Source organism: Lynx canadensis, chromosome D2 (assembly GCF_007474595.2).
Source record: "Lynx canadensis isolate LIC74 chromosome D2, mLynCan4.pri.v2, whole genome shotgun sequence".
In the NCBI taxonomy this organism is placed as follows: domain Eukaryota; kingdom Metazoa; phylum Chordata; class Mammalia; order Carnivora; family Felidae; genus Lynx; species Lynx canadensis.
This window is the reverse complement of record NC_044313.2, coordinates 54,973,767-54,998,257: the sequence shown is the minus strand read 5'-3', so window position 1 is coordinate 54,998,257 and position 24,491 is coordinate 54,973,767. Positions and strand designations below refer to the sequence as shown.

Genomic DNA, 24,491 nt, shown 5'->3' with positions numbered 1-24,491 from the left:
CTGCGGGGGCAGGCCAACCCGACCTCTGCAGGCCCCGGCCCGGCTCCGCGCTCCTGAGGCCCTCAGTGCAGAGCACTTCCTGAAGCAGCCACCAGGGCAGGTGTCTCTAGGGGCACCACCCACCCCCAGGCAAGCAAGGAGGCCTACCCAGCCCCAAGACCTGCCTCCCCTCGCTGGCAGGGAGGACGCCACAGGGCCTTTGGGGGTGGAGCGTGTGGTCATGGATGCAGATGGAGCTTGGAGCGCAGAGTAAATTTCACTGAAAACAGGAAACCACGAAGCTGAGATGTGCTCACTTGTAAGGGTCCGGAGAAGTAGAGCTGGAGGCCGTGCGGGAGGAAACTGGGGAGGAAGTGTGGTGGCTTTCTGCTTGGGGCCTCCTCTCTCCCGCCACATAGCAGCAGCCAGGCTTGGGGTCTGGTAGCCAAATTCTTAGAAATTATATGTGCCTGGACGTCAGAAACCGGGGGCTGGGCCAGACTGGCCTCCGCCCTGGGGCAGGAGCACTTTCAGAGCTGGGGGACAGGGAGTCTGGTCTGTAGGCTTATCCTTCAATCCTGGGGGCAGCCCTGCTCTGCCTTGAGCAGGTGTCACCCTGCCCATCCCTGCCGCGTGGGCCCCCACAAGCTGTAAGAACAGCACCCTCCTTCTGTGACAACTGGCACTGGGGGTCCCAGGCAGCCGATGGACTAGAAGAGGGACCCCCCGCCAAAGACAAAGCAGGAGCTAGGATTTTGAGGTTCTGGCCACTGGAGGTGTCCCTACGGTCTCGAGGCCCATGCCCGGCATCGCAGGACACCCACACTGGCCCATGTCCTTGGGCGTGACCGGAGAGTTTAGGAGCAGTGCAGTGCATCCGGGGGGTTCCTGGTTCTACCCGCAGGCCTGGGGGCTCGCTGCTGCTGGAGAGCCTAGAGCTGCTCCTTTGTTCCACCCCCAACTCTTGTCTCCCCTGCCCCAGGCGATCCAGCGGGTTCTGAGTCCTGGCTCTCAGTACCCAGGCCCAGCTCAGCAGAGCCGCTCTCGGCTGCCGGGGGATGAAGGCCTTCCTCAGTGCAGTGCCCGGGCCCCCACGCGGCCCAAACTCGCCCCTTCCCCCGGTGGGTCCCCCTCCCTGTTTCCACCCCAGAGTCTACAGAGGCCCCCCGCTCCTCTCCATGTTTTAAAACCCTTTAATCGAAATTCCACAAAGGATTCCCTTGTATGTGTGTATAAAACAAATCCAGGGCGTATGCCCTGAAGCAGGAGACAGAGCAGAGGGTCCAGAGCAGAGTTGCCACAAACCCTCCCATGTACATGCCCACCTGACAGGGCCACTCTGCAGCGAAGACTCAGCAGATTAAATGGGACGGAACACTGAAGACCGGGGTGGGTGGAGGAGGGCTCCCCGGGCCTCAGGCACCCCTACCTAGAAGCAGCGCAGGGATTAAAACCCAGCTCTTACAGTCCGTTCACCGGGCTTGCACGTGTTGCCCGTGTAGTTAGTAGGACTCCCTCTTCACACTCAAGAGTGTCACAGTTGGGACAATACAGTATGGGGTCACCTTCTGTAGTGAGCACACTGAGCACTAGAGGTGGGAGGGAGGATGGGAGGTGGAGCGTCTCCACTCACCTTCCCAGCAGGCTCCACCTGCTCCCCCTCCCCACCCCCTACAGTGGGTATTGCAACCTCCTGCCTGGCCTCCGTTACCCAAGATGCCAGTTAGCCCATAGTGGCCACCATGCCACCATGTGCACTTCCTGTTTCAGGGACCCCGGTCAATGAACTCTGGGAACCAGAGGGCAGGCAAGGGGAGCCCAGATTTGCTGAACCCGTTGACAGCTGTTGGGGGAGGCTGCTGGTAGCAGGCAGCGGGGGAAGGCTCCCATGGCCCGGAGGCAGGCAGGCCCAGCCCCAGAGACCCGTGGTTACAAAGAGGGAGTCTGACAGATGAGCAGAGGCGAGATCACCACAGCAGGGAGGAGTCTTTCCACATCTTGTCCTGTATCTCGCGCCTGGCAGGTTGGCACTGGGTAGGGGAGAGTTCCGCCCAGTGCCCATCGTGTCCCCTCTGTGTTGTCAGGTCCCAAAGACTCCTGTCCCAGGGGAGGAAGCTGCCACAGAGCTGAAAATTCTTGGGCTTCTAGGATGTAGGCCTTTTGGCATTTGCAGCTGGTGAATCTCGGGTCTCTGGGTGGGATCCCGGCACCCCACCATCCTTGAGACAGGGACTGAGGGATCCAACACCTTCTCCCTGCTGCCGTGTAGCACCCAGAGGAGTTGAGGGTCTGGCCATCAGAGGTATCTCAAAGAGTCTGGGCTCAGAGCAGGAGGGAGGGAACCAGGGCCAAGGCTAAGGGACCACTCAGAGGGCCGGCCTGACCTCAAATGCGCCTGCCCCAGGCCCAGCCACGATCGCCCACTGGCCCCAGCTGGCCTAGATGGCCTCAGAGGTCGGAGAGTCAGGCACGGTGTCTGCAAAAGAATGAAGCAGAATGAATGAGGGGCTCCTCTCTCCTCCATCCTCTAATCCCACACCATGAGACTGGGAGGGGAGTAAGGCTGGTGCCCTGCAGGCCATGGGGAGGTCATGACCTTGCGGGCCATACTGCCGCGAGGGTTGAGAAGCACTCACCGAGGGTTGGGAAGAAGACATCCCCAGGGCCTGGTGGAGACACAGGAGTGCAGGGCTCGGAGAGCAGGTGCCGGCCAGACTCCGAAGGCTGCCTCTGAGCCATGTAGGACAGTGGAGGCCTGGGCTTGGCGTCTGGCATCCCGTGGGAAGACGGAGGGACCTCAAAGCCAGGGTTTTCGATTCCTTGAGGGTTGTTGCTAGAAAATCAGAGCTGAATCAGTCAGTTGTACTACCTGGGTTTTGGCCCCCTGCCCTCCTGCCTGTACCCCTCCTCCACTTCCTTACCCTCACCTGCCTTCGCACCCCAGGCCTCAGCACCCTCTTCCGGCAGGAAGGGAGGGTCCAGGGCCACAGAGAAAAGGCCATGGACTGCACTCTCCCATCTTCTCTGAGCCGAGGGCATCTGATCCCAACTCTACCCTATTATTTGACCATCTGCCCCGGGCGTAGCCGGGAACCCGAGGGTCAGAGACACTTTCAGGACATTCAGGAATCTGGGGACAGGTTTCTCTTTGGTCAGTAGAGTTAATGGCATTAAGATTGAATGTCCCCACGGCTTGTCTTAAGCTGAAAGGAGGAGTTCCCTTTCCTTCTTCGTGACTGGGAATAGGACAGCCTCTAAAGACATCCAGGTGTGCTGTCCTCCTTTGCATGTTTCAGTGTCTGTCCCCAGTTCAGCTGCTCTCCCTCCTCCCCCACCCTGGCCAGTTGACAGGGAGGCCCAAAGGTGGGTGCCTGGCTCATCCAGGCAGCGTCAGGAGCTCGGCCTGCTGGGTGAGGGGTGGCAGGGAGAACAGCCAACCAGCACAGATGTGTTGGCCTCAGTAGCAGGTGCTCTTGTAAGTACTGTGCTACATGGCTATACGGGGACCCTGCTGCACAGCTGTCCTTCCTGTCAGCTGACCCAGGGCCCAGGGAGGACCTGGAAGGCCGTGTCTGTGTTCTGAGCCCTGTCACGGTACAACCAGTTATCAGGGAGGAGAAGGGAAAGGATCCTATGAAGGGGGAAGTCAATCCTGGTTAAAAGTTACCCCTTTCCCTTCTACATTAATTCCAGCCACGGTTTGGGTATAGACATTGCCCTACAGAGCCACAGGCCTGCGGAGAGGCAAGAAGAGAGAGAGCCTGCCGAGCTTTGAGTCGGGGCCCAAGCAGCTGCAGGAAGGTTTCTCAGGGAGGTCTCCATGGGCCTTACCTGTCCATCCGCACCAGCTCCTGGGCACCTAGGGACACACAGACAGACAAGGCCGTCACAAAGGAAAGGCTTCCCTAGACAACATCCCTGCCCCCCCACTGACAGATGCCCTTCAAGGAACTGGTGCAAGACCAGGCCGGGCCACGGTCAGCCCTGGATCCCACTTGTGTTTGCTCTGGGGGCCCGTACTCTGGTGTTTATCCTGCAAGCGAGGCCTCAAGGAGCCGTGCGTTTTAACCAGTGATAGATGAAACTGGGGCTGCATTTCACCAGTATAAAGGACAACATTTGTCACGAGGAGGCCAAAGGCAGCCAATGCTTTCTCCTATGGCTCGATTAGGGGTCGTGAGACCTTCAGGATTTAAGTATCAACCAAAGACCTGACTCCTGAATTGGCTGTTTCCTGTTTGGACTATTGCCACGCTCTGGTCCTTCACCACGATTTGCTGAGTGGGAGTGGTGTAAGGTCAGTTCCGAACTGGAGGGTTCCTGATCCTCTCTGGCCCGTCCTCCGTGTTACCCGTAGGTGGCCTTAGAGGTGACATCTCTTAGAGGAAGCTTGGGGGCCCGAGACCCCATCACTTCTCAGACATCCTGCCACTTTCTGCTCTTCCTCCAAAGCTGTTGCCACCCCGCCCCACTCTTGGGATTCCCCACCCCGACACTGGCCACCAACCAGATACAGTGGCCCCAACTTCCCTCTTCCTCGCAGCTCCGATACGCTTCTCATTTGTAAGAGCTTTACCACGACCACTGTGGGGAAACATGGGCGGGGGGGGGGGGGGGGGGGCTACACGGAACACACAGGGAAGTTGCACAAAGGTTCCTAAAATCTCGGCTCTCGGAATCATGGTTGCTGTCTACCAAATGCCTTTGTGCGTGAGGCTTCGCGCAGGTGCCCAGCGTTCCCTGGGCTCGTCCTCTCCACCCTTTGGGGGAGGGATTTCTGGCCCCACGTTAGAGCTGGGGGACCCAGGCTCCATCTGACACTGGCTCGATTTCCACACCCATCAGCCTCCGCAGCAGGCTGCTGACCTCAGTGCTCCCAACCCTTTCTCTGTGGCTCCCTGAGTGTGTCTCACTCCTGAGCACGCCCTGCCCACAGCGACCGCAGGCTCCCTGTCTCCTCCCTGACCTGCCGCCCCACCCCCTCACCACACCCCCACCCCCACCCCCGCCCCGGGCGCTTAGCCTCTGCTTTGTGGCCTAACCCCTGGCATCTCCCAGTGACTTCTGTTCCCATGGCTCCAGCAGCAGCGCTTCTCCAGAGTCTAGATGCAGAAATGACCCCAGTCCTCGGCATCCGGTCCACCTGCCCCATCCCGGTCCTTCCTCTGGGGAGCCCTCAGCTCGGACTCAAGGCGTCCCGGCACACGGAATAGGAGATACTAGGGGCCGACCCCAGGCTCCCCTCGCGTCCTCAGGATACCCCTACGGTGTTGGGGCCTGGGGCCTGCACCCAGCCAATGCCCAGAATTTGTTTTCCAGTTCCCATTCCCTGATGGAGGCAGCGTTGCGGTCTGAACTAAGGGAGACAGAAAGCACCTCTTTATCTGGGAGCTGGGCGTGTCTCCCTCCACGTCCATTCCCCGCCTCCGTGAAAACGCTGCACGGGTGAGCACAGGCTCATTGGCAGCCCGACGGTGATTGCTTGGGCCCCCGGGTTCCTCTTTCTGCCACAACCCCCTTACCTGCCCCCTACCCACCCCCACCCCGGGGTACTTCTGGAGGTAGGCCATGGTGGCGTTTGCGAGAAGAATATGCGAGTAAGGGAAAGGCGGTCACAGCCCCTGAGTGAGCCACTGAGGGGCTCCGGGTGACAGAGGTCTCAAGGTGTTACAGTCCAGCCAGAGGAAATCAGGTGTGAGCCAAAGCCACCTGGTGGCAGAGCAGCCCCGCTCAACTCCCTCCTGCAGCTGAGCAGAGGAGAAGAGGTGGGGGAGGTGATGCAAGGGCCAGGGCAGAGGACTCTCCAGCCTCCTGCTCCTGGAGGACTCAGACTAAACCAGGTTCATGGGTGGAGTCAGAGGAAGGGCAAGGGGCACTGTCACCACAGAGGAGGGTGAAATGGTGTTTGCGGCCGTGACTTGAAGCCTGGCTCCACTGCTTACTCACTGTGAGGTTCCCTAAGCAAATTACTGAACCTCCCTGTGCCTCAGTTTGCTCCGTCGCAAGGTAGGAACAATTGTGGGACCAAGTCCTCGCGTTGTGATGAGGAATAAGCGAGAGAAGGTATATAACAACCTTGGCGTGGCACCCAGCACAGCGACCCTTCCAGGTAGGGGTTGGTGGCCAGGACGCTCGTGCTGGTGAGCATTTTAATGATAGGGTGGGATTATATTCTCTGGAAAAAGCATGAGCTGAAGCTCTGGGTTTGAGTCCCCGCTCTGCCGCTTGTTAACTTGCATAACATTTGGTTAATTACCTAACCCTGCTGAGCTCAGGTTTCCCAGCTATAAGCTGAAAGAACTGAACTGTTATCTCCGAGATCCCTTTCAGTTCTGATCATCCAAAGGTCATCTTTGTCCCGACAATTGCTCCGCTAGTTGCAAAACAAGCCTACCCAGACTTTAAAGCAGGTCCCCAGAGGATCGCCAAGGAGCAGCATTTTTATAAACCCATTTGAACTACTCCATGTGGTCATTCACTCATTCAGCAGATATTTTGTGAGTGCCCAGCCAGCACCGTAGGGGGCTGGTGGGCCCTCGGGCCCCCCGAATGGCACACCTGGGTCCCCTCCTCCCTCTACCACTGAGCCCATCTCCTTGCAGGGCCTATAGCAGCTTCCATCTCCGGAACAGAGAGGAAATGTGCCTGCCTCTTTGCTAATCCCAGAGGCAGGGCTGGGGGCTGGGGCCGACCACTCATACCGTCCCCCACCCCAGGTAGGCAGGGATACTCACGGCGGTTGGAGGCCACCTGCCTTTGCTTGTAGACCAGGAGCAGGATGAGGGGAAGGCAGAGAATGCCCACGATGCAAGCGCCTGTAGCTACAGCAGCAGCCGTGATGCCTGTAAAGGCAGAGAGACGGCCAAGGTGAGGCCCCGTTCCCCCTGTTCCTCCTGAAGGGAAACAGGCCCAGCAAAGGAAGGCCAGGCCGCAGGGGGACCCAGCTTTACCCAGGCCGCACAGCCAGACCCTCAGTGACCTGCAGAGGCACAGGAGGCCCGGGGATCCCCTTTCAAAGAGAGCCCCATGCATCCTTCCCAAGTGGGCTTAGGGCACACAGAAATGAGACCACGGGCTTACAGTGGAGGCAGCTCCAGGGAAGAGAGAAAAGGGTTTTCATCCCAGCCCCCTGGGGACAGTTCAGCTGCCCTGGGCCACAGGTTGTTCCCCGTAAAGGGAAAGCAGGCCCTTCACAGACCCCATGCCATGAAGTTCAAGGTCAAAAGGAACCCAAGTGCTGTAAAACTTTTGGAGGTAGAAAGCAGTAATGGTCGCACAACGTCGTAAGCATAATTAATGCCATGCTTAACAGTGGTTAGAATGGCGAATTTTATGTTCTCTATGTTGTACCACAATAAAAACAAACAAACAAACAAAAGCCCCACTCAGCCCGAGAGACCCCTCAGCTCTAGACACAGCTTCCAGAAGTGATCTCGCACATGAAAGTCACAGGGGGAAACTTGGGTGAGAACTGGAAAAATGTGCATCCTTGCTCTGACATTTAAAATTGTTTAACTTCCTAAATTACAAACAAAGAGAAAAAACCTGTAAGTTAAAATATATTCAGAAGTTCCCTCCTCTTCCTCCCCCCAGGTCCCCTGCAAAGACACAAGCACTGTCCATGCTTTTCTTGCGTGTAGCCTAAATTTGCTCCTTGCGTGTGTGTATATATATATATATATATATATATATATATATATATATATATATATATATGCTTTTCATGACAATCGCTTTTCCCCACTGAGCATGGCTTGGACATCTCTGTATCACACAGAGATCTACCTCGTTCTGCCTAGGGCTTTATCATGGGGCTCACCCCAGAATTTATTGCAACAGTCCCCTATGGGTAGCTATGTAGATTACTTCCATTTTTCAACATAGCTAATAACGTAACAGCGAACTCCTCGTGTCCGCATCTTCGCTCACTTGGGCAAGTACCTCTGTACATAAACTCCCAGCAGTGAAAATGCTGAGCCAAAGGGTAGGCGCATTTTCTTTTAGGGTATTGCCTAATTGCCCTCCACAAAGGTTGTACCGCTTCACGATCCCACCAACAGCGTGAGAGGCTTGACTTATTTCCGCCCATCTGCTGACTCCAGAAGTTTAGCTGGGAACAGACATGCCCTCAAAACCACAACCAGCATAAATGCATTTTTTTCTTTTTCCTGATTTTAGCCCTTCCCAAAATATGGGCTGGGATACCCTGTCACGGTGTCCACTTGGCCCCGGGAGCTTTGGGAAGGTGGACGGGCTGTGGTCTCAGTGTTGCCTCTGCACTATTTATTTGGGAATAAAGGCTGTTTTTATCTCATTGTATTGCTAAATAACCTGATGGTGTAAATAAGCTTTCCGGGGGTTTGTTCATCCCACGGAAGAGAACAAACTGTTTACAGGCACTTTAGACATACCCACTGGTACAGGAACAGTGGCTATGCTAATTACGAACCAAGTTCAACTTCACATTAAAGCGGGTTCCCTGCAGATCTTGGCAAGGCTGCATTTTGATGTGGACTGTTGCAAGTAGACACGTTCTACAATTTAGACGTTTGAGGATTTCTAGCCCCCCAGGCACAGGACCTTCTTGCGGGCACCGAGAAACGAGTTACAAAGCGCTCTTTTTCTAGGTACCAGAGCAGGTGTCCAGACTGGTACTAAGCCACATTCGGTGAGGTGAGTCAGGTGCTCACTCATGGTGGCTCCCTGTCCGTGGCCTGACTCCTGTCCACAGGCAGAGATCCCCCTCTGGGGCCACTCTAGGGGATCAGGGTTTGGTTTCTTTGCAACCTGGGCTAAGAGTCGAGGCCAGGACAGGAAGGCACGGGTCTGGGGACAGCTGTGTGGGCCCAACTGTCCTCCAAAGCTGAGGGCTCTTCTGCAGAGCCCCAGCTCTCCATCCCTCCCCCCAAGCATGGCCAGTACCTGGGCAGGAGAGGAGGGAGCCCTGCTTGGTAGCCATCCAGAGCCTGGCTCATGGGGAAGGTGATCAGGCACTGGCAGGGACAGCTGCCAGGCCAGCTCTGAGACTTGTGCCAGACCTTTACATAGCATGCTGCGATGGGAGCCCCAACCCCCAACCTGCTCAGCAGTGCCTCCTTGTCTAGAGCCTGCTAGTACCCTGTGAGTGGGTAGGGAGGTATGAGAGGGGAGGAGGGAGTCCGGTCAGGCTGCCCAGTTCCCCCAGGAGGGGGCTGGACAAAAGCAAACCAAACATCCTGCTGTGCAGGGGGACAGGGAGGTGGCTTTGTGGGGAGATATAGGCTGCCCAGTGCCCCCGCTTCCCTGGGTTGAGTGAAAAACCATACAGCCACTCAGCAATTCAGGGTTCCTTGGGGACCAACTGCCTCAGCCTCTCTCCCCTCCTGTTGCCCCCACCCCCGACCTCAGACTGATGTGGGCTTTCAGAGGATTTCCTAACCAGCTACCCCCACACTTTCCAAAAAGAACATTAGGAGACAGGGCAGCAGATAGATCAGGAAAACTCAGAGCTGCCCAGAGTGGAAGCATCCTTAGCAGATCAGGTAGTAAGGTTGGCCGTGGGACACCTGTCTTAGAGCAAGCAGGGACTAGGGTCTTTCCAAAGGTAGGCAGCACGGAGGGCAGTACCCAGTGGCCAGCCCTGAGGCCCACCCAAGCACGTGGGTCACCAGGCAAATGTTTCTAAACCATCAGGAAACATGGGGCGCCCGGGTGGTTCAGTCGGTCAAGCATCTGACTTTGGCTCGGGTCATGATCTCACGGTTCGTGAGTTCGAGCCCCGCGTCGGGCTCTGTGCTGACTGCTCAGAGCCTGGAGCCTGCTTCAGATTCGGTATCTGCCTCTCTCTCTTGCCCCTCCCCTGCTTGCTCTCTCGCAAAAATAAATAAACATTAAAAAATAAAAGAGAGAGTTTATGTAAAATCTGGACTTCTGACTGTGCTTGAAAATGGAGTGGCTCTGGCAGCCCCAGGCCCCCTCCATGCATGCAGCATTTGGAACTGCACTTACAGGCTGGCAGCTGGGTGCCCACCACAGTCTCCACCCCTCCCTACTGTCTGACTCACCAGGTCCCCGGCTCAAGGGGCGTTTGAGTTTTTGATCCCTGATTCAGCCTCTTGGGTAACACTGATTGCCTCCCTGTTTGTAGGAAAAGGACACCCTCGCTCCCATTTCTGAGTGGACACATGACACCTAGAGAAAGGGAGCGCTGTCCAAACCCTCCGCACCCCACCCAAAAGCACAGCTGGGTTTCTTTGCATCTGACCCCATGCCACCTTAGCGGCAACACTCCGCCAGTTATAGTCTCCAGACCTCCAGAACCAAGAGTGCGGAAAGGGATCGGAAAGGGACTTGCAGAGGCCATCAAAGCCACCCCCCTGCTCTCAACAGCTAGGACAGAAGTAAACACATCCCTCTGGCCCTGGGGGGGCCAGGTCACTGTGGACAGCAGCTCAGGGAGGCAGGGGCCAGAGCAAAGCCACACATCCCTGTGAATTGGAGAGTCGGCCAAATGTCAAAACCTGAGAGCAGAGGAGCCCAGCCCTGACCCACGCCCGACCATCAAGTTCAAGGCTCTGCCTCACCCTTGGGTTCTTGCCAGCCAGACACCTAGGGTTTCCCGGGTGACTTCTGTTTCCTTAATTCCCACAGCTCCTTCTCTTAGAGTCTAGATCAAGAGAAATGAGCCAAACCTCTGCTCCCTCTCTATTTTGTACCTGGTTTCTTCGTTGTCCCCACTGGCATCTCTTGTCTGTGTCCCCAGGACTTCAATTCATACAACTAATTTCCAGAAAATTGGTACTGACAGAGGGTAGGACGGCCTGGCCCCCGGGCAGGGTTTGCGCACTGAGAATCAGGCGCTCTGGCTGAGGGACTGGGAGCAATCCCTTCACCTGTCTGAAGCTCAGTTTCACCATCAGTGAACCGCGGGCAGTGGCAGAGGTGACGGCCCCTAAGGGAGCTCTGGGGGCTCCTGGAGGAAGAAGCGGGACTGGAGGGTTGCTCAGAGTGGAAGGAGCAATGGGGAAGTAGAGACTCGTGGGTCCGGCCAGGTGAGGCTCGCCCCGTCCAGTATGCTCGTGCGCACGGTCGTCCGCCCTCGCTGGGGAGCTGCCAGTGGAGGAAGTGAGGACAGCAGTGGCTCAGTGCCGAGGCGACACCGAAGGGCTGCGGTGCGCAGGGAGAGGGGCTTGAACCGAAGAGTTCCTTAGTCCGACGTGGGTCTGGCTCAGACTGAAATGTGTGTTTTAGTTTAATTCCTGGCTAAACTGTCGGTTCAAAAAAGAGCAGTGTGAGTAGAAAGTCACCGCGACCCTTGAGGCGGGGCTTTGGCGATGTCTCCCCTTTGCCTGCTGTCTCGAAGCTGCTGGGCATTCTTTCCTGGCCTCTGGGAGCCCCCACATCCCTTACAGCAGTGCCCCCTTCCTCCACAGGGTACCTCTCTGGGCAAACACCAGGGGGCTGACTGCCACCCACTGCCTTACGCATCCCTCCAGCGGGGGGAGAAGGTGGAGTGAGCACAGCCCAGCTGTGCTTCCCTGGGCATCTGTTTCCATGCTTATAAAGCGAAGATGGCGCTGCCTACTTCAGAGGGTTCTTATCAGAATCCGCTGCGATACCGGTACTTGAAAGGACTTAGCACGGTGCGTGGCACATAGTAAGAGCTCTAGGAAAGGTAGATCTCTTCCCCTTCTGGAGCCTCTCCGTCCGCCCTCCCCCATGCACAGAACGAGGAAGTTTTAAGTAGGTGCAAGCCAAGAGGAACCCCACAGCCCTGTCATCGTCCCGGGTGGCGGAGGGCTGGTGGGCAGGAGAGGCACACACTGAAAACAGCCTGTGGCACCAGCACCTGTCATGGGAGGCACTTGGCCAAAGGTCACTGCCAGGGCACACCCCACCCAGGGCTCTGAGCCTTGGAAGGGGAATAGGCTTCTGGGGACTACGGCCACCTGGCTTCAATGAAGGGGAAAGCAGAAGGGAGGGGCAACAGAAAAGGAGGAAGGATGGGGGTCCCGTGGGCTTGGGGTGATGAGGTCAGAGTTTGGAACGGGGCCTGGGTCCGAGATGAGGACAGAGGAGAACAGAGGACCCAGAAGGGCCAAAAGAGTGGTCCCTTACTTTCACTCTCCCTGGGGGAAGGTGGGTACAAGATGCACTGGGGTGAAGCTTCTTTGTCTGTGGGAACAAAGAGAAGGGTTGGTTAGGTGAGCTTGAGGCCAGGGAGGCTTGTCCCAGCCAGCGCGTGCACACGCACACGCACACGCACACGCACACACACACTCCCAGCTCACACCCCCGGTCCCATTCCATGACCACCATGTTGTCACGAGCAGTGGCATCCCAGCCTACGTTTGTACACCTCCTCTCGTTACACAGAACGACACACACGCTACTGTCCATCACACCCCACCGACCAGAGATTTCCACACAGCTCCACACACTATGGCCACTCTGTCTCGCACACGTCCCCAGAGTGCCAGTGCCACCTATATACAGGATCACACACTCTCCGACACAAAATCACCCACGGTCGCACCATCACACGCACAGCAGCACACCCCCAGAGTCACTCTGTCTTCCTCCCCGCTCGCCCTTCCGGAGGGGCGCACGCACCACCCCCCGCAATGACCACACCCCACCCCACGCTGTCCCACAGAGGACGCCCTCACCTCTCTGCACCTGTAGCTCTATGGCACCGTGGACCCTCTGCTCTGAGTGGTGCTGCCTGATCTCCACCACCAGGCAGCAGTAGAGGCCGCTGTCCACTGGGGTCAGGTTAAACACGGTGATGGAGAAGTTGCCATGGTGGTCAGAGACGGATTGCAGCCCGTGGCGCTGGGCCAGATCCTGGCTGCTGTTGGCCTGGTGGCCGCTGTGGTGCAGGTGAAGGTCCTGGAATGTGAGGTTGCGGATGGGCCGGCGCTCCGAGCAGAGCTGAACTTGGCCCCGCGAGCTGCGGTACCACGTCTTGTAGTAGGTCACGTCATGCCCCTTGGCCATGGGGCCCAAGATCCTGCAGGTGAGGGTGACGTTCTGGCCCTCGGGGCACACGTACAAGGAATATGGTGTGGCGACCTTGAAGGCCGCCACCAGACCTGTTCAGAGAGACAAGAGACTGTACCTTCTGAGCCGGCACCACTCCCAGTTCCCCCAGAGCGGGGAAGAACCTTGGCCTGGGGCTCCAAGCCCCGGGTAGGTTCCCGAGCCACAGGCCCCAACAAGTGAGTCCACCTCCCTGGGCCTCAGCTCCTTTATTAGCTCTTGAACCTGATTCCCTCCTGGGCTGTGTGGGAGGAGGAGCTTCTCCAGGTAAGGGACGCCCCTGACCCCTGGAGAGCTGGACGAGGTGTAGGAGAGCAGGCAGCACACTGGGCCCAGCCAGTGCGTCCTTCTCCTCCCGCCCCCACGGTAGGCACTGTGGCTCTGCTCACAACGGGCCTCCGGCACGTGCAGCCTCCGTGCCCAATGCTGTCGGGTGGGAGGCAGGATGAGGAGCACAAAGCCTGTGTGGGAATGGCGGCCCTTGACCACCCTTCTGGGGCCATTAGCACCTTTGGCCCTTCCCTCTCCCGGGGCTGGTCTTGCCTTCCCACGTCCCCATCACAAGCACCAATGGAGCGCCTGTGTGTGAGGCCTGTGCCCGGTGCTACATCTCACCCGGATGCCGAGCACGTGGCCTCCCCTTGGGAGCTCGTGACCTAGCTGGGTAGACCGGGCGTGCATTCCTGGCAAAGTCACCCCACAGGTTAAAGGGCAAACCAGTGCCAGCCTTCAGGGCACTTGGAGGAGGGACGATACAGCCGCCCCGAGACTTCTGGAAGGAGGAAGCGTCTTTGGGGTTGATGGACGGATAGGACTTTAGCAAGTAGAGAACGTACACTGGGCCGGGTGGTGAGGAAAAGCCCAGGGGTCTCGGGGACAGGGACAGGGAAATCATGAAAGGTCCCTTCATCCAGGTACCTATTGCCATCCAGTCTTCTTAGAAATATTTCCTAGTTCATTCTGTTTTCAATAAGCAAACGAAGCCATCCCCCGGTCCTCTTTACCCTACCCCAATCCCCCGGCATTTAACCGTGTTGACTCCCATAAGCACTGGCCCCCAGAAGCAGAATGCTGGGGCTGGAGGCCCGGCTCCTTTAGCTGTGTGAGCCCCGCCTTCCTCATGTGGTCATGAGAAAAACATTCGCTACTTCACGTGGTTGTGAGAAGCCTGAGCGAGGGAAAGAGAACACGACATGTGAGCTCTAATGCCCTCTGAGGACATAGGGAGGATAGCTACAGTTATGATACATTAGCAATATCTGAATCTTAATCGGCATGTCAAGGGCTGTTTTAAGTCAGGCAGACAGGGAAGGAGAGTTTGGATATGTGTACGGAATCCAGACTGGAATGTCTCTTTCATTGCCATTGCCTGTATCAAGATAATGCCGCTTCCTCCTGCGGACACCCCCTTCCCTGCCTTTAGAGCCTGGGACCCACTAGCAGAATTGAAAGCCTTGCCCCATCAGGAGGAGGGCAGCCTGGTGTAGCTTTGGAATTGGACCAGCCTGCTCTGGAGTCTAGCAGCTGGGGTCACTTAGACTCTGAGCTTCAGACTCCTCACTAAGAGACAAAAATGAGAATTCTACCTGCCAGAGCTGAGGCAAGGGTAACAAATAATTTACATGAAGTGCCCTGTAGCACTTTGCTAGTAGTTGGTGCTTGCTACGTGGAAGCTAGGCAGCTCTCTAATTCGTCTTGGCAAGTCCAGAAACATTTCCTAGGAGTGAAAATAGTTCTGCAGAATAGAATGGAGAAGCCAGCTTCAAACACTCTTTCCCACTAAGATGTGAATGACTGATAACAGCTTGTGATCCAATCTTGGAGTACCTGCCCATTGAAAGCAGACTGTGGGGGGTTAGCAAAGCCATGGCCCCGAAGACTGTGTCTGCAAGGTGGAGTTTTAGGCCCTGGAAAGTAAGGAGGACAGACGCACACTAGATGCTCCCACTCACTCCATACACATGTGAGAGGGAGTCCTGTCTGAGAGTCCCAGATTTATGGACAATCTTGGCCAAGATGAGCAGAGATTTCAAAACTTCCTGGCAAGATGCTGATCTCGTCCTCAGGCAGAAACGTAGAGGCCCGGGAGGGGAAAAGTGATTTGCCTGAAGTGCGGCAGAGGGTATAGACTCAGAATCTGGAGCGTGGGAAGCTTCAGGTAAAGCCCGATCTAGTTAGAACTAGCAGAAGAAAGAGCATGTCTCCTGCGCGATGCTACCTACTTATGGGCGTAAACAACCCTATGGAGGTAGGTGGTGTTGTTATTCCTCCTTCACTGAGGAGAAAACACGAGGCACAGCGATGTTAAATAATTCACTGAAGATCACAGCAAGTGACTTGACTCCCCCTCACAGGCCTGTGTGGTGGCTGTCACCACAGAACTATGTGTGCCAGTAAATGGAGGTGGGGAGTAGCTAAGGAGGGGACCCTCCCAGGCACTCCGAAGAAAAAAAAACCCACTCAAAGAGCAGACCAAGGAGTTGCCTGCCCTGCGCTCCCCCCTCTCTCCAGCAGGCCCCAGCTGGGCACCTCCTCCCAGCACCTCTCCCAGCTAGCACCCCATCTTCCCTGTTCCCGACCCCACCCCCACCCCCACCCCCGAGAACCCGAGGCCGGGAGCCAGATCCAGATCCAGCAGCATCCGCCAAGAGCGCACACACCTTGCAGGCTGTGGGCAGAGCTGGCTCAGCAGAGGCCGGGGCCGGGCGCGTCTGGGGTGGCTGCAGGGGGCCAGGCGGACTAGAGGTAGAGACGGAAGCAGGAAGTGGCATACAGAGCTGAGCCACATTGGACTGGGGGCTGTGGAGTGGACAGAGGTGTAGATGGGGCGGGGCTGAGATGCGGGCAAAAGCTGGAGGTAGCTTGTCGGTGGGGGGGGGGGGGTGGAGGACGGTGGAGCAGGGTGGGAGCAAGCACCAAGGCCTCCAGGGGGGACACCAGCCGGGGGGGCGGGGGTTGCGGCCAGCAGGGCATCACGCTCCGGCTCTCAGGGTCCAAGCAATGCTGTCAATGAGCACAGAATTGCCTGGACAGCACTGGGGAGAGATTTTCAACACTGGAAGCAATTTCCTTGAAAACCCACAGTGGGGCAGAGAATTGTTGAGACCGGCGGGGGCGGGGGGGGGGGGAGAGGAGGAGGGGAGGGGGGGTTGTGGTACATTGCTCAATTCCCAACACCCGACACTCCCCAGAGGACCTCTTCCCCTTTTAGAAAAAGGAGAAGCTGCAGGGGATTCAGATTTGGGGGGTGGGGGACAGTCTTCAATTTCAGCAAAAGGACCAGAGAGCAGTGGGCTAAGGGTTCACGGGATCTTGTCCTGGGGGCGGCAGGGGATAGGTGGGAAGCATCCGTTTGTTGTGTCTAAGACTCAAGCTGGCCTGTCCCTGGGAGGATGCTCAAAGGCACAGAGTCGGGGAAAATAATGCACACATCCATGCCATCCACAACTGCACGTGCACATGTGTTATCGGGGAGATATATATATATAGCACAGCTGGATTTATAATTATTTGGCAGGAGGATGTTGCTTATTGTCAGGAGCAGAGCCTTTTGGACACCTGGGTCATTGTCAAAGCCTGGGGCGAGTGGGTGGGGAGGAAAGCCCCTGGCTCCAGGGTGGCCGGGAGCATATGAGACAGGAAAACGGCCCTGGCCCCGAGCCTGTGCCCAGGCGGGAACCATCCAGTCATGGTGCTGCTCTTGGGGCCCAGCCCCACCCCGGTCCCCACCTGTCACTGGGTTAAGGAGGCAGAAGCGCCTAGAGGAAGATTGCTAGGAACCTGGAAAATTCCAGGTCTCAGGACTAAAACCTTGGTGTGACAGATCCCTGGGCCCCAGGCCCCACTTAGCCCTGTCCTTGCTGTCTGTCCTTGGGCAGGTCCCACTTTCCTCTGTGCCTCCCTCCTTCATCTCAAGAGACTCCCATGTTCCTAGCCCTTTCCAGCTCTTTCAGAGAGTCGTCCAGACTTTCAGTCTGTGGCCAGAGAAAAGGGCCGTATTTCCTTAGGGCAGAGGAACAGGGCAAGAAATGGGCCACTTCTTACGTATCAGGACTTGCTTAGTACTTTATACCCATGTCACTTAGTTCTCATAATACACCCTGATGAGGGTATTATCAACCCACTTTAAAGGTGAGGAAACAGGGGCACTTGGGTGGCTCGGTCGGTTGAGCCTCCGACTTCAGCGCAGTCTGTGAGTTCAAGGCCCCCATCGGGCTCGCTGCCGTCAGCCTGTCAGCACAGGCTCTGTCCCCCTCCCCCTGCCCCTCCCCGGCCTGCACTCTCCCAAACATAAATATTTTTGTAAAAAAGAACAAAAAACAATAAAGGTGAGGGAACAGACTCAGAGAAGTCAGGTGACTTCACCAGGACCACCCAACCGTGTGTGGCGAGGCTGAGAGCCACGCCTCTGACACATTGCTGCAGGAAGGAAGAGCCCCCCCACCCCCCCCCGCCCCTGAAGCAGGTAGCTTCATTCTCCAGCTGCTCAGATGACCTACTCATCTCCCACCCAGTCAGCCTTGCTCTGCTGCCTCAGACCTAAACTGAAAACATCATTCCGTCATTCCACAAATATTTACCGAGGTCGTAACATGAGCCAGGCCCAAGGCAAGAGAGGCCGCGGGGGTGCAGAGTTTCGTAAGGGATGTCCGCTCAGAATTTAGGCTTGCTTCTGCCACTTTCTAGCTGTGGGAACCTCAGCCTCTTGTAGAAGCTTCTGTCCCAGTCCAGGGGAGAAGGGCTTCATCTCGGGATGCTAGTTTTCGTGACCTCACCTCTTTCCATCCAGCAGGCACCTCGTGAAACCCTGTGGGTGTGCACGGGATGGGTGTGGGTGTGGGTGTGGGCAGGCCTGTGTATTTTCCCTGACGGGGCATGAGTTTAGCCTACGGTTGCCACGGCGATGCCCCAGCCTCTGGAGGTGGGTCCCCAGCTTGATTAGTCAGGCCTGGGAAGCCCAACCCAAACAGCTGAACTCTGTCCAGTTGCTGTGACGGGTTGTAAGTAAACAGTCACTGATCTTCTGCTGTGGCTGGCTGTGTGCTAGGCGCAAAAGGCCAGGTCCCCACCCTCAGAAGGAGCACCAGACAGACTGGTCTCCAGTTCCCTGCCAGGCCCTGTTCCCCAGGACCGTCCTTGGAGGGTGTAGGGAAAGGCTCGGTTCCGTCTTCATCAAGCTGCGGAGCACAGAGGGAAACAGAGTCGAGGACCAGTCAGGACTGAGTCTGCCAGTGCTGAGTTAGAGGAAGTGCCCCCGGTGCGGGGGGCTGAGCCGGCAGGTCGGCCCGTGAGGTCTGTGGCCAGCAAGGACAAAGGGCATCTCAGATGTGTTTATTGATACCTGCCCCCGCAGGAAGTGTCCATTCACATCAGACCAAGGAGTCTGGGAAGGGGAAGCCAGGCTCTATTGGAGGAAGCAGCACTTCCAGCACCTTGGGAAAGCATCCATGCATCCGGGGCTGGAGGCTCTTGGCCAGCACGCCTCCCTGGAGAGGGCCTGGGCGGCTGGCCAGACACCCTGCCAGCGGATGCTTCTCTGGATGCCTCCTTCCCAGACTCCCCCAGGCCCTCCCTGAGGATGACCGTGTACGGCCCAGAATACCAGCTTGAGCCAGCTTCCCCCAAGAGCCTGTGCTATGAAGACTCTCTAAGGTCCAGGTTCCGGTCTTTGGGGGCCCTGTCCTCACTGCAGGCGGCTCCGTGGTGGTCGAGGTAGCCCGGGACTGACCAGACGCCCCATCTCCCTCCTGTAGAGGGAGAGGTGGCCTGGCCGGTGAGGGCTCAGCTTGCTCTCCCTCCCTCTCCCCATCCCTGCTGTTGTTATCGGGATGGCTAATTGGCCTCAACGTAAGAGAGGACCCAGCTGGAGCTCCTGTATTTGTTTGGACACTGTATTTATTTGAGGAAGGCAACAGGGGCTGGGAGAACTGGGGGCTGGAAGAGGCCCAAAGAAGCCCTCCGACTGTGCCCTGACCTCTTAGGATGGGAAATACTGTTCTCTTTCTTTTCCTCTGGGGGAGCTGAACTGCCCCCTGCCACCAGCTAACACTCCTCACAGTGGTGAGTTTGCTTCTGCGGTGAAGGGGAGGGGACAACAGCAACTATAACACAGTTTTACTTTTAGTTTTGTGGCGTAACATTGAATCACATAGGGAGAAGGTTATCCTCCTCCCCCACCTTTTTTTTTTTTTTTTTTTAAACAAGGGACAGCGGTTTCGGGCTCAGAGCCTCCCCCGGACGATAGTTTCCGACTAGAATTTACTACTCCTATTTAGTGTTCTTATTAGGTACTCGTGTGATTTTGTTCTATTTATGGCAAGCGATACTGGCTTTCCATTGGTGGCAGTGATAGAAAGTTTCCTTTTCAAATCTATTGACTCAAGGAAAAGAATGAGTTGATTTGAGGGCGAAAAAATAAGTACATACGATTGGCGGATGCTGCAGAAATCCCAAAGGTAATGAGCAGATGACGGAAGCTCGGGAAACACCACCATGGAACTACCCTTCAGAAGGGGGTGGGCAGCCTCACTGAAACCACGGCACCCAGGCTGCCCATGTCTCAGGGAAAGAGACTGGTCCCACAGTGAATGGAAGAGGCAGGACTTGAACCCAGGTCCCCATGGGAAATAGCATCCCATGTAGGACATTCAAAGGACCGGGCTTGCTTGGGCAGAAGCACAGCAAGTTCATTACTGAATGATGGATGGGCACGACAGCCACTGTCTTTCTCTCTGGGGACAGTCAGCCACAGTAAATAGGCTAATTGCAAAGATCAGTTGCAAGATCCCAGTGAGACAGGCAAACCCCGAGCTGGTCTTGCCTTGAAGCTGCAAATTCCCCATCTCTAGAGAACACCTTTAAGAGAATCTACAGGTACCTCCCCGGACATTTCACGCTTTAAACACTTAGAGGTGCTGACAGGTGGCTGGACCGGTGCATCCTTCAGACCTCCAGGATCCTTAGAGTCCAGTCCTAGTGAAATCGGTCAACGCCCTCCCACACCCTGGGCTCTCTACTGGCTCTGTAGGCAGCAGGGAACGTAGACGGAGAGCCAATGGCATGCGGCCTCGGAAAGCCAAGAAACAGCTTAATGCTCCCCAGGTGCCGGGTGCTGTGCTGAGCTTGTGCACTGACCCTTCACAGCAGCCCTCTGAGGGAGGTGCTGCCATCGTCCCATGTTAGAGATGAAGGAACTTGCTCAGAGATACCGAGTAACTGGCCCAAAGTCACAGCAGTCAATGGCCACCGTGGGATTTGAACCTAGTTCTGGCTGACTCCCGAGGCCAGACTGTTAAGGGACGGGGCTGTACGGGAAGCATGCAAGGCACACAACTTCGGGTCCCTTGCTTCACCATCCCCATGCAGGGTGGCACGCAGCCCATGGCACGCGGCATGGCCAATCCCGGGTTCACCCCGTCCAGGTGAAGCCAGACTGCTCCTGGATGAATAGCTGACCTAAAACGGGGGGCTTCAGGCTCAGTATGTGGGGCTCAGTGCTGGTTGAAGGGGTCGCTGCCAATAGGCCGGATGGGTGCCCAGGAGCCCTCCCTTCTTTCCTTCCCTTGATCTACTAGGGTGAAGACCCATATATATATGTATAGAGGGAGGTGGCCTCTTTCAGCTTCCCAGCTGTTCCTCCCACTTGGGCCGCCCTCTCCCAGGAAGGTCAGGCCCCAGCAGGGAACCTTTGCCCTGCTTGGGGGAGGAAACAGGAACAGCTGGCCCAGCTCAGCAAGGGACTCCCTGGTATTGCTGGCTGTCCCCAGTATTGGGTAGATGCCCCCTCGTGCCCAATGGCCGGCCTCAAGAGCCACCCCGGGGCCTCTGGACAGAAGGTAGAGGATTTCCTAAGAGCTGACCTTTGCTGTGTCAGAGGCTTGCGCCACTGGGTTACTCAACAAGACCCTGCAGTCCTGTTTCCCACGAAGGGGAAGAAGGGGTCTCCCCTCCCTGGCCTCGGTGCACTTCCCTGTGCTAGTCCCAGAGTCTGGGCCTCCTGGACTAGCCTATAAGGACATGGTGAGGACAAGAGCTTCCTCAGGTCCTAGGAGTGCCCGTAAGGGAGGAAGGGTCTCTGCCACCCTTAGGGTCTGCCGGGTCCTAGCTCTTCCCTCCACCCACCTCACCCTGAGTCGGGTCCAGGTAAGGGGCATCTTCAATTCTTACTGGGCTTCTGAGCAGCCTGCTCTCCACCCCCATTGTCCTCGGTGCCGACCCAACCCCGGGAGCTTACAAAAAAGGCCTACGCCAGCCGCCCCCCTCTCGCCTTCCCAGACGTGGAGGCTTTGACCTTGAGCAAATCCTGCCCAAGGCAACCCAGCACCTCAGCAGGCCAGTGAGTAGGTCTTTCCAACTCACAGACCCAACTGACCGTGCCTGCGACCAAGCCTTCCGTCTGTTCACACCCGTGTTGCACAGCGTACTGGATAGTGTGAATATTCACGACCGTGCCCATATTACAGTTAAGACTACTGAGGCCCAGGGTAGTTCAAAGTTAAGAGAATGCTTCTGACCCCTTTTAGGGGAAAGCTGCTTAGAGCCCTAATCACTGCCGTGAGCTGGGCCCAGGAAGCGATGGCCCTTTGGAGTGCCAAGCTGAGTACCAGAACCACTAGGGGAGAAGGCTTCTGGCTATGCAGACAATATGGAGCCAGGGGTGCTGAGCCTTTCTGCTACCGGCTACTCTGCAGGGTGGGCCCCTATGCCTTGTTCTCTAGAACTCAGTTTCCCAAACTGGGGCTGCTAAACAGAGAGCAGCTGCGGGGCAGGGGTGAGAAAACAGAAGGGCCTCTTGAGGTCACTTGAGGCGAAAGGGGCGGGGCAAGTGCTCTCTGGGGGGTGTGGTGCTGGCCTTCCTGCCTGCCACCATGCCCCGCTCCTTCTGGAAGCCACGTCCTGCCATGCAGTGTGGCCTTGGTGCCGAGACCGCCACCGCCATCCTGGAAGTATCCAGGCCAGGGCTGGGCAGCTCTGTGGGGAGGGGTGTGGGCTCCCGCCTCCTTATCAGAGGCCAGCCTCCAAATGCTGAGATAACACACTGCCTGCAGGCACGCAGTTCGTTTGGGAGGTACATTCCAGGTCCTCTAGACTCCCTCCTCTCCTTCCTCCCCTGTGCTCCTCCTCCTTTCTCCTTCTGACACACCCACTGGGTCCCTGTGCCAAGTGCCCCACCTTCTTCCAGCCTCCCTGACTCCCTGCATGACTCAAGCTTTCCCTGGGCCTTCCCCATAAAGTGTAGTTCACAGGCTGCTTGCTGGCCCCCTCTCTTCCCTTGAAATCCAGCCACTCCGGCGCTGGGCAGGCAAGAGCCAGGGGCCAGGCTGTGGGTACCCCGACCTCTGCCCTAACCCCAGGAGCCCCAGCCAAGATTCCACTTGGACTTGTGACAGTCTGGACTTCGGAAGAAGAAAGTGGTGCCGCCCTGGTGTAGGGCTTCTGAGGAAACTGAGACCAAAAAGATGTCATAAATTATCCCAGGACCCAGAACGGGCTCACGGGTGAGCTGGGGAAATGCCACCACATTCTCCCCAGTGCCCCCACATCAGTCCCTGAGCTGCAGCTTAGCCAGATGCCAGGAATCAGCTGACTCTTCAACTCTCAGCAACCAGACCCTCAGGATAAGGACCCGATGGGCACCCACATGGGGGTGTGGACCAGTGCCCCCCAAGGGTCAACCGGGAGTGTCACCAGGGAACAGGGCACAGAGAGTACCACCCCCCCCCCCCCGTGCCCAGTGAGATCCTGGAGCCCTGAGGCTGGAGGGGCAGGGAGAGGCCACAGGAGTCAGAAGCCAGTGGCAGCCACTAGAAAATGCTGGGGCTGTCCGCACCGTTTTTGTCTCCTGCCCTGCAGCAGCTGCTCCTGCCCCGGGGCTCTCTGGGCAGGGAAGGGTCAGGCTAGAAGCAGTTCGGGCAGCTGTCACAACGTGCAGATGTACCCAGCCAGAGCACTTGGCAGGGAGCTGCTGGCCCCTGCCCAGTAGTCCCAGCAGGTAGGAGACGCGCAGGCTGACGGGGGGCGCCCCCAGCTGCCTGCGACCCCTTCCCCCACCCCTTGTTCTCCCGGGGCACCTCCCCAGTGCCCAGGCTCCTGCCGACCTTACCTCGGGAGGCAGCCAGGAAGAGAGTGAGGAGCACAGGCCCCCAACGCCGGCCACCGGCCTCCGGGACTAGGGGGACGCCCATGTCGCCGTCGGGCGGCGGCGTCTGGAGCCCCGGGGGCCGGAGCGGGACCGCGGTTGTGCAGGGGGAGCTCCTGCTGCTCCGGGAGCGGCGGGACACGGCCAGCCGAGAAACCTCCGGTGGAGTGAGTGCCGAGAGAGTGAGCGCCCTGGGCGCCCGGGAGCGAGAGCCGCTGCTCCAGGGCCCACCCCGCCTCCCCCGCAGCGCCCCCGGGGGGCCGTGGGGGGAACTGCCTCCTCGCCGAGGGCCCCGCGGGAGGGGCTTCCCCTCTGACTCACAGGGCACCGGGCCCTGTAGGTAGGGGAGGCAGCCCCGCGTCCCAGGGTCAGCTGCACTTGACTGCCAGTGTTAAAGTCTCTCCTCTCTCCCCTTCCCCTCTGGAGAGGATGGGTATTGTCGCACAGCCTGAGAAATGCGCTGCCTCTTAGCAGCCTGCCTAATCATCATAGGTTGTGTCTGACCTCCCCCAGCGGCCTTTGTCCCCAGTACCCTCTAGCCTAACTCAGGGCCTGGTGTGAGAAAGAAAGAAAAAGAGAGAGAGAGAGAGAGAAGAGAAGAGAAAAAAGAAAAGGAGAGGAGAGGAAGAGAGAGGGAAAGGAAGGAAGGAAGCAAAGAAAAAGAAAAAAGAAAGCTAGCTTTTGTAAAGGGCTAGGCAAGTTGGAGCACGCTTGACTGTAGATTCCAGAACCTGCAGAACCCTTGCGGATGCATACAGGTGCGTGCACACACGCTCACACACGCACGCACGCACACAGGTGAGGCACAGGTGCAGGAGCACACGACAGGCTTGGCACGTCCTCACGGGTACATGTGTGTGTGCCTCGCGTAGCGTGTCCTATAGCAAATCGTCGCGGCTCCTCTCCCACCAGGCCCCGGCAACCCTCTCCACTCTGCACCCGCTCTCACTCCCTGTACCCCAGGCATCCACAGGACAGTCGTGCCCTCCGCCTCTAGTCCTCTGCTCTTGCACCCCCAGCCAGCGCTGGCGCCTCTGCTGGTGTCTCCCTCCTCCCCTCTCCCTCAGGGCTCCACTCAAGTCGTTGCCCTTCACAAAGTGTCCTGAGCTCCCCGGCGGGGACCCCTCCAGGCCTCACTGCCTACACCCCTTTCAGCGATCACACCTCAGTTGCCACCCAGCTGATCCGCACCCGGGCTGATCCGCCCTCCCGAGCTAGACTGTGAGCTGTGGGGGACTAGGGCCTCCATTGTACCCCAGCCTTGCTGAAGCTTCCAGGGGCTTGGCTGAGCCATGAGCGGTCTTGAGCTCACGCGACCCCCAGGCCGAAGGACAGAGGACAGCCGGAGTCCATC

At 57.5% G+C, this 24,491-nt stretch overlaps 2 protein-coding genes and 1 long non-coding RNA gene across 6 annotated transcripts in view; 1 reads left to right on the top strand and 2 right to left on the bottom strand.

Moving 5' to 3' along the window:
• Positions 1–1,154: 1,154 nt before the first annotated feature.
• On the bottom strand, positions 1,155–23,348 carry VSIR (V-set immunoregulatory receptor). 3 transcript variants are annotated; one of them, XM_030335129.1, is made up of 7 exons: positions 23,102–23,348; positions 12,627–13,052; positions 12,076–12,132; positions 6,714–6,821; positions 3,811–3,838; positions 2,616–2,812; positions 1,155–2,455 (listed from the first exon to the last, which is right to left on the bottom strand). In XM_030335129.1, exons 1-7 carry the CDS (start codon positions 23,181–23,183, stop codon positions 2,418–2,420), a joined length of 936 nt encoding a protein of 311 aa, XP_030190989.1. In that variant the 5' UTR covers positions 23,184–23,348; the 3' UTR covers positions 1,155–2,417. The 3 variants fall into 3 exon arrangements, with proteins under 3 accessions (XP_030190989.1, XP_030190990.1, XP_030190991.1); XM_030335130.1 differs by lacking the exon at positions 23,102–23,348 and adding an exon at positions 17,580–17,761; XM_030335131.1 differs by lacking the exon at positions 23,102–23,348 and adding an exon at positions 15,660–15,735.
• Positions 7,242–12,069, bottom strand: LOC115527477. The gene is made up of 2 exons (XR_003972944.1): positions 10,674–12,069; positions 7,242–7,498 (listed from the first exon to the last, which is right to left on the bottom strand). It is a non-coding gene; the product is annotated as an uncharacterized LOC115527477 (long non-coding RNA).
• LOC115527471 (cadherin-23) overlaps positions 21,042–24,491 on the top strand; it is a 43,135-nt gene continuing 39,685 nt past the window's right edge. For both annotated transcript variants that reach the window (XM_032595201.1, XM_032595202.1), the window contains exon 1: positions 21,042–21,141. The gene's annotated coding sequence lies outside the window, so the exon portion shown is untranslated. The remainder of the gene's footprint in view (positions 21,142–24,491) is intronic.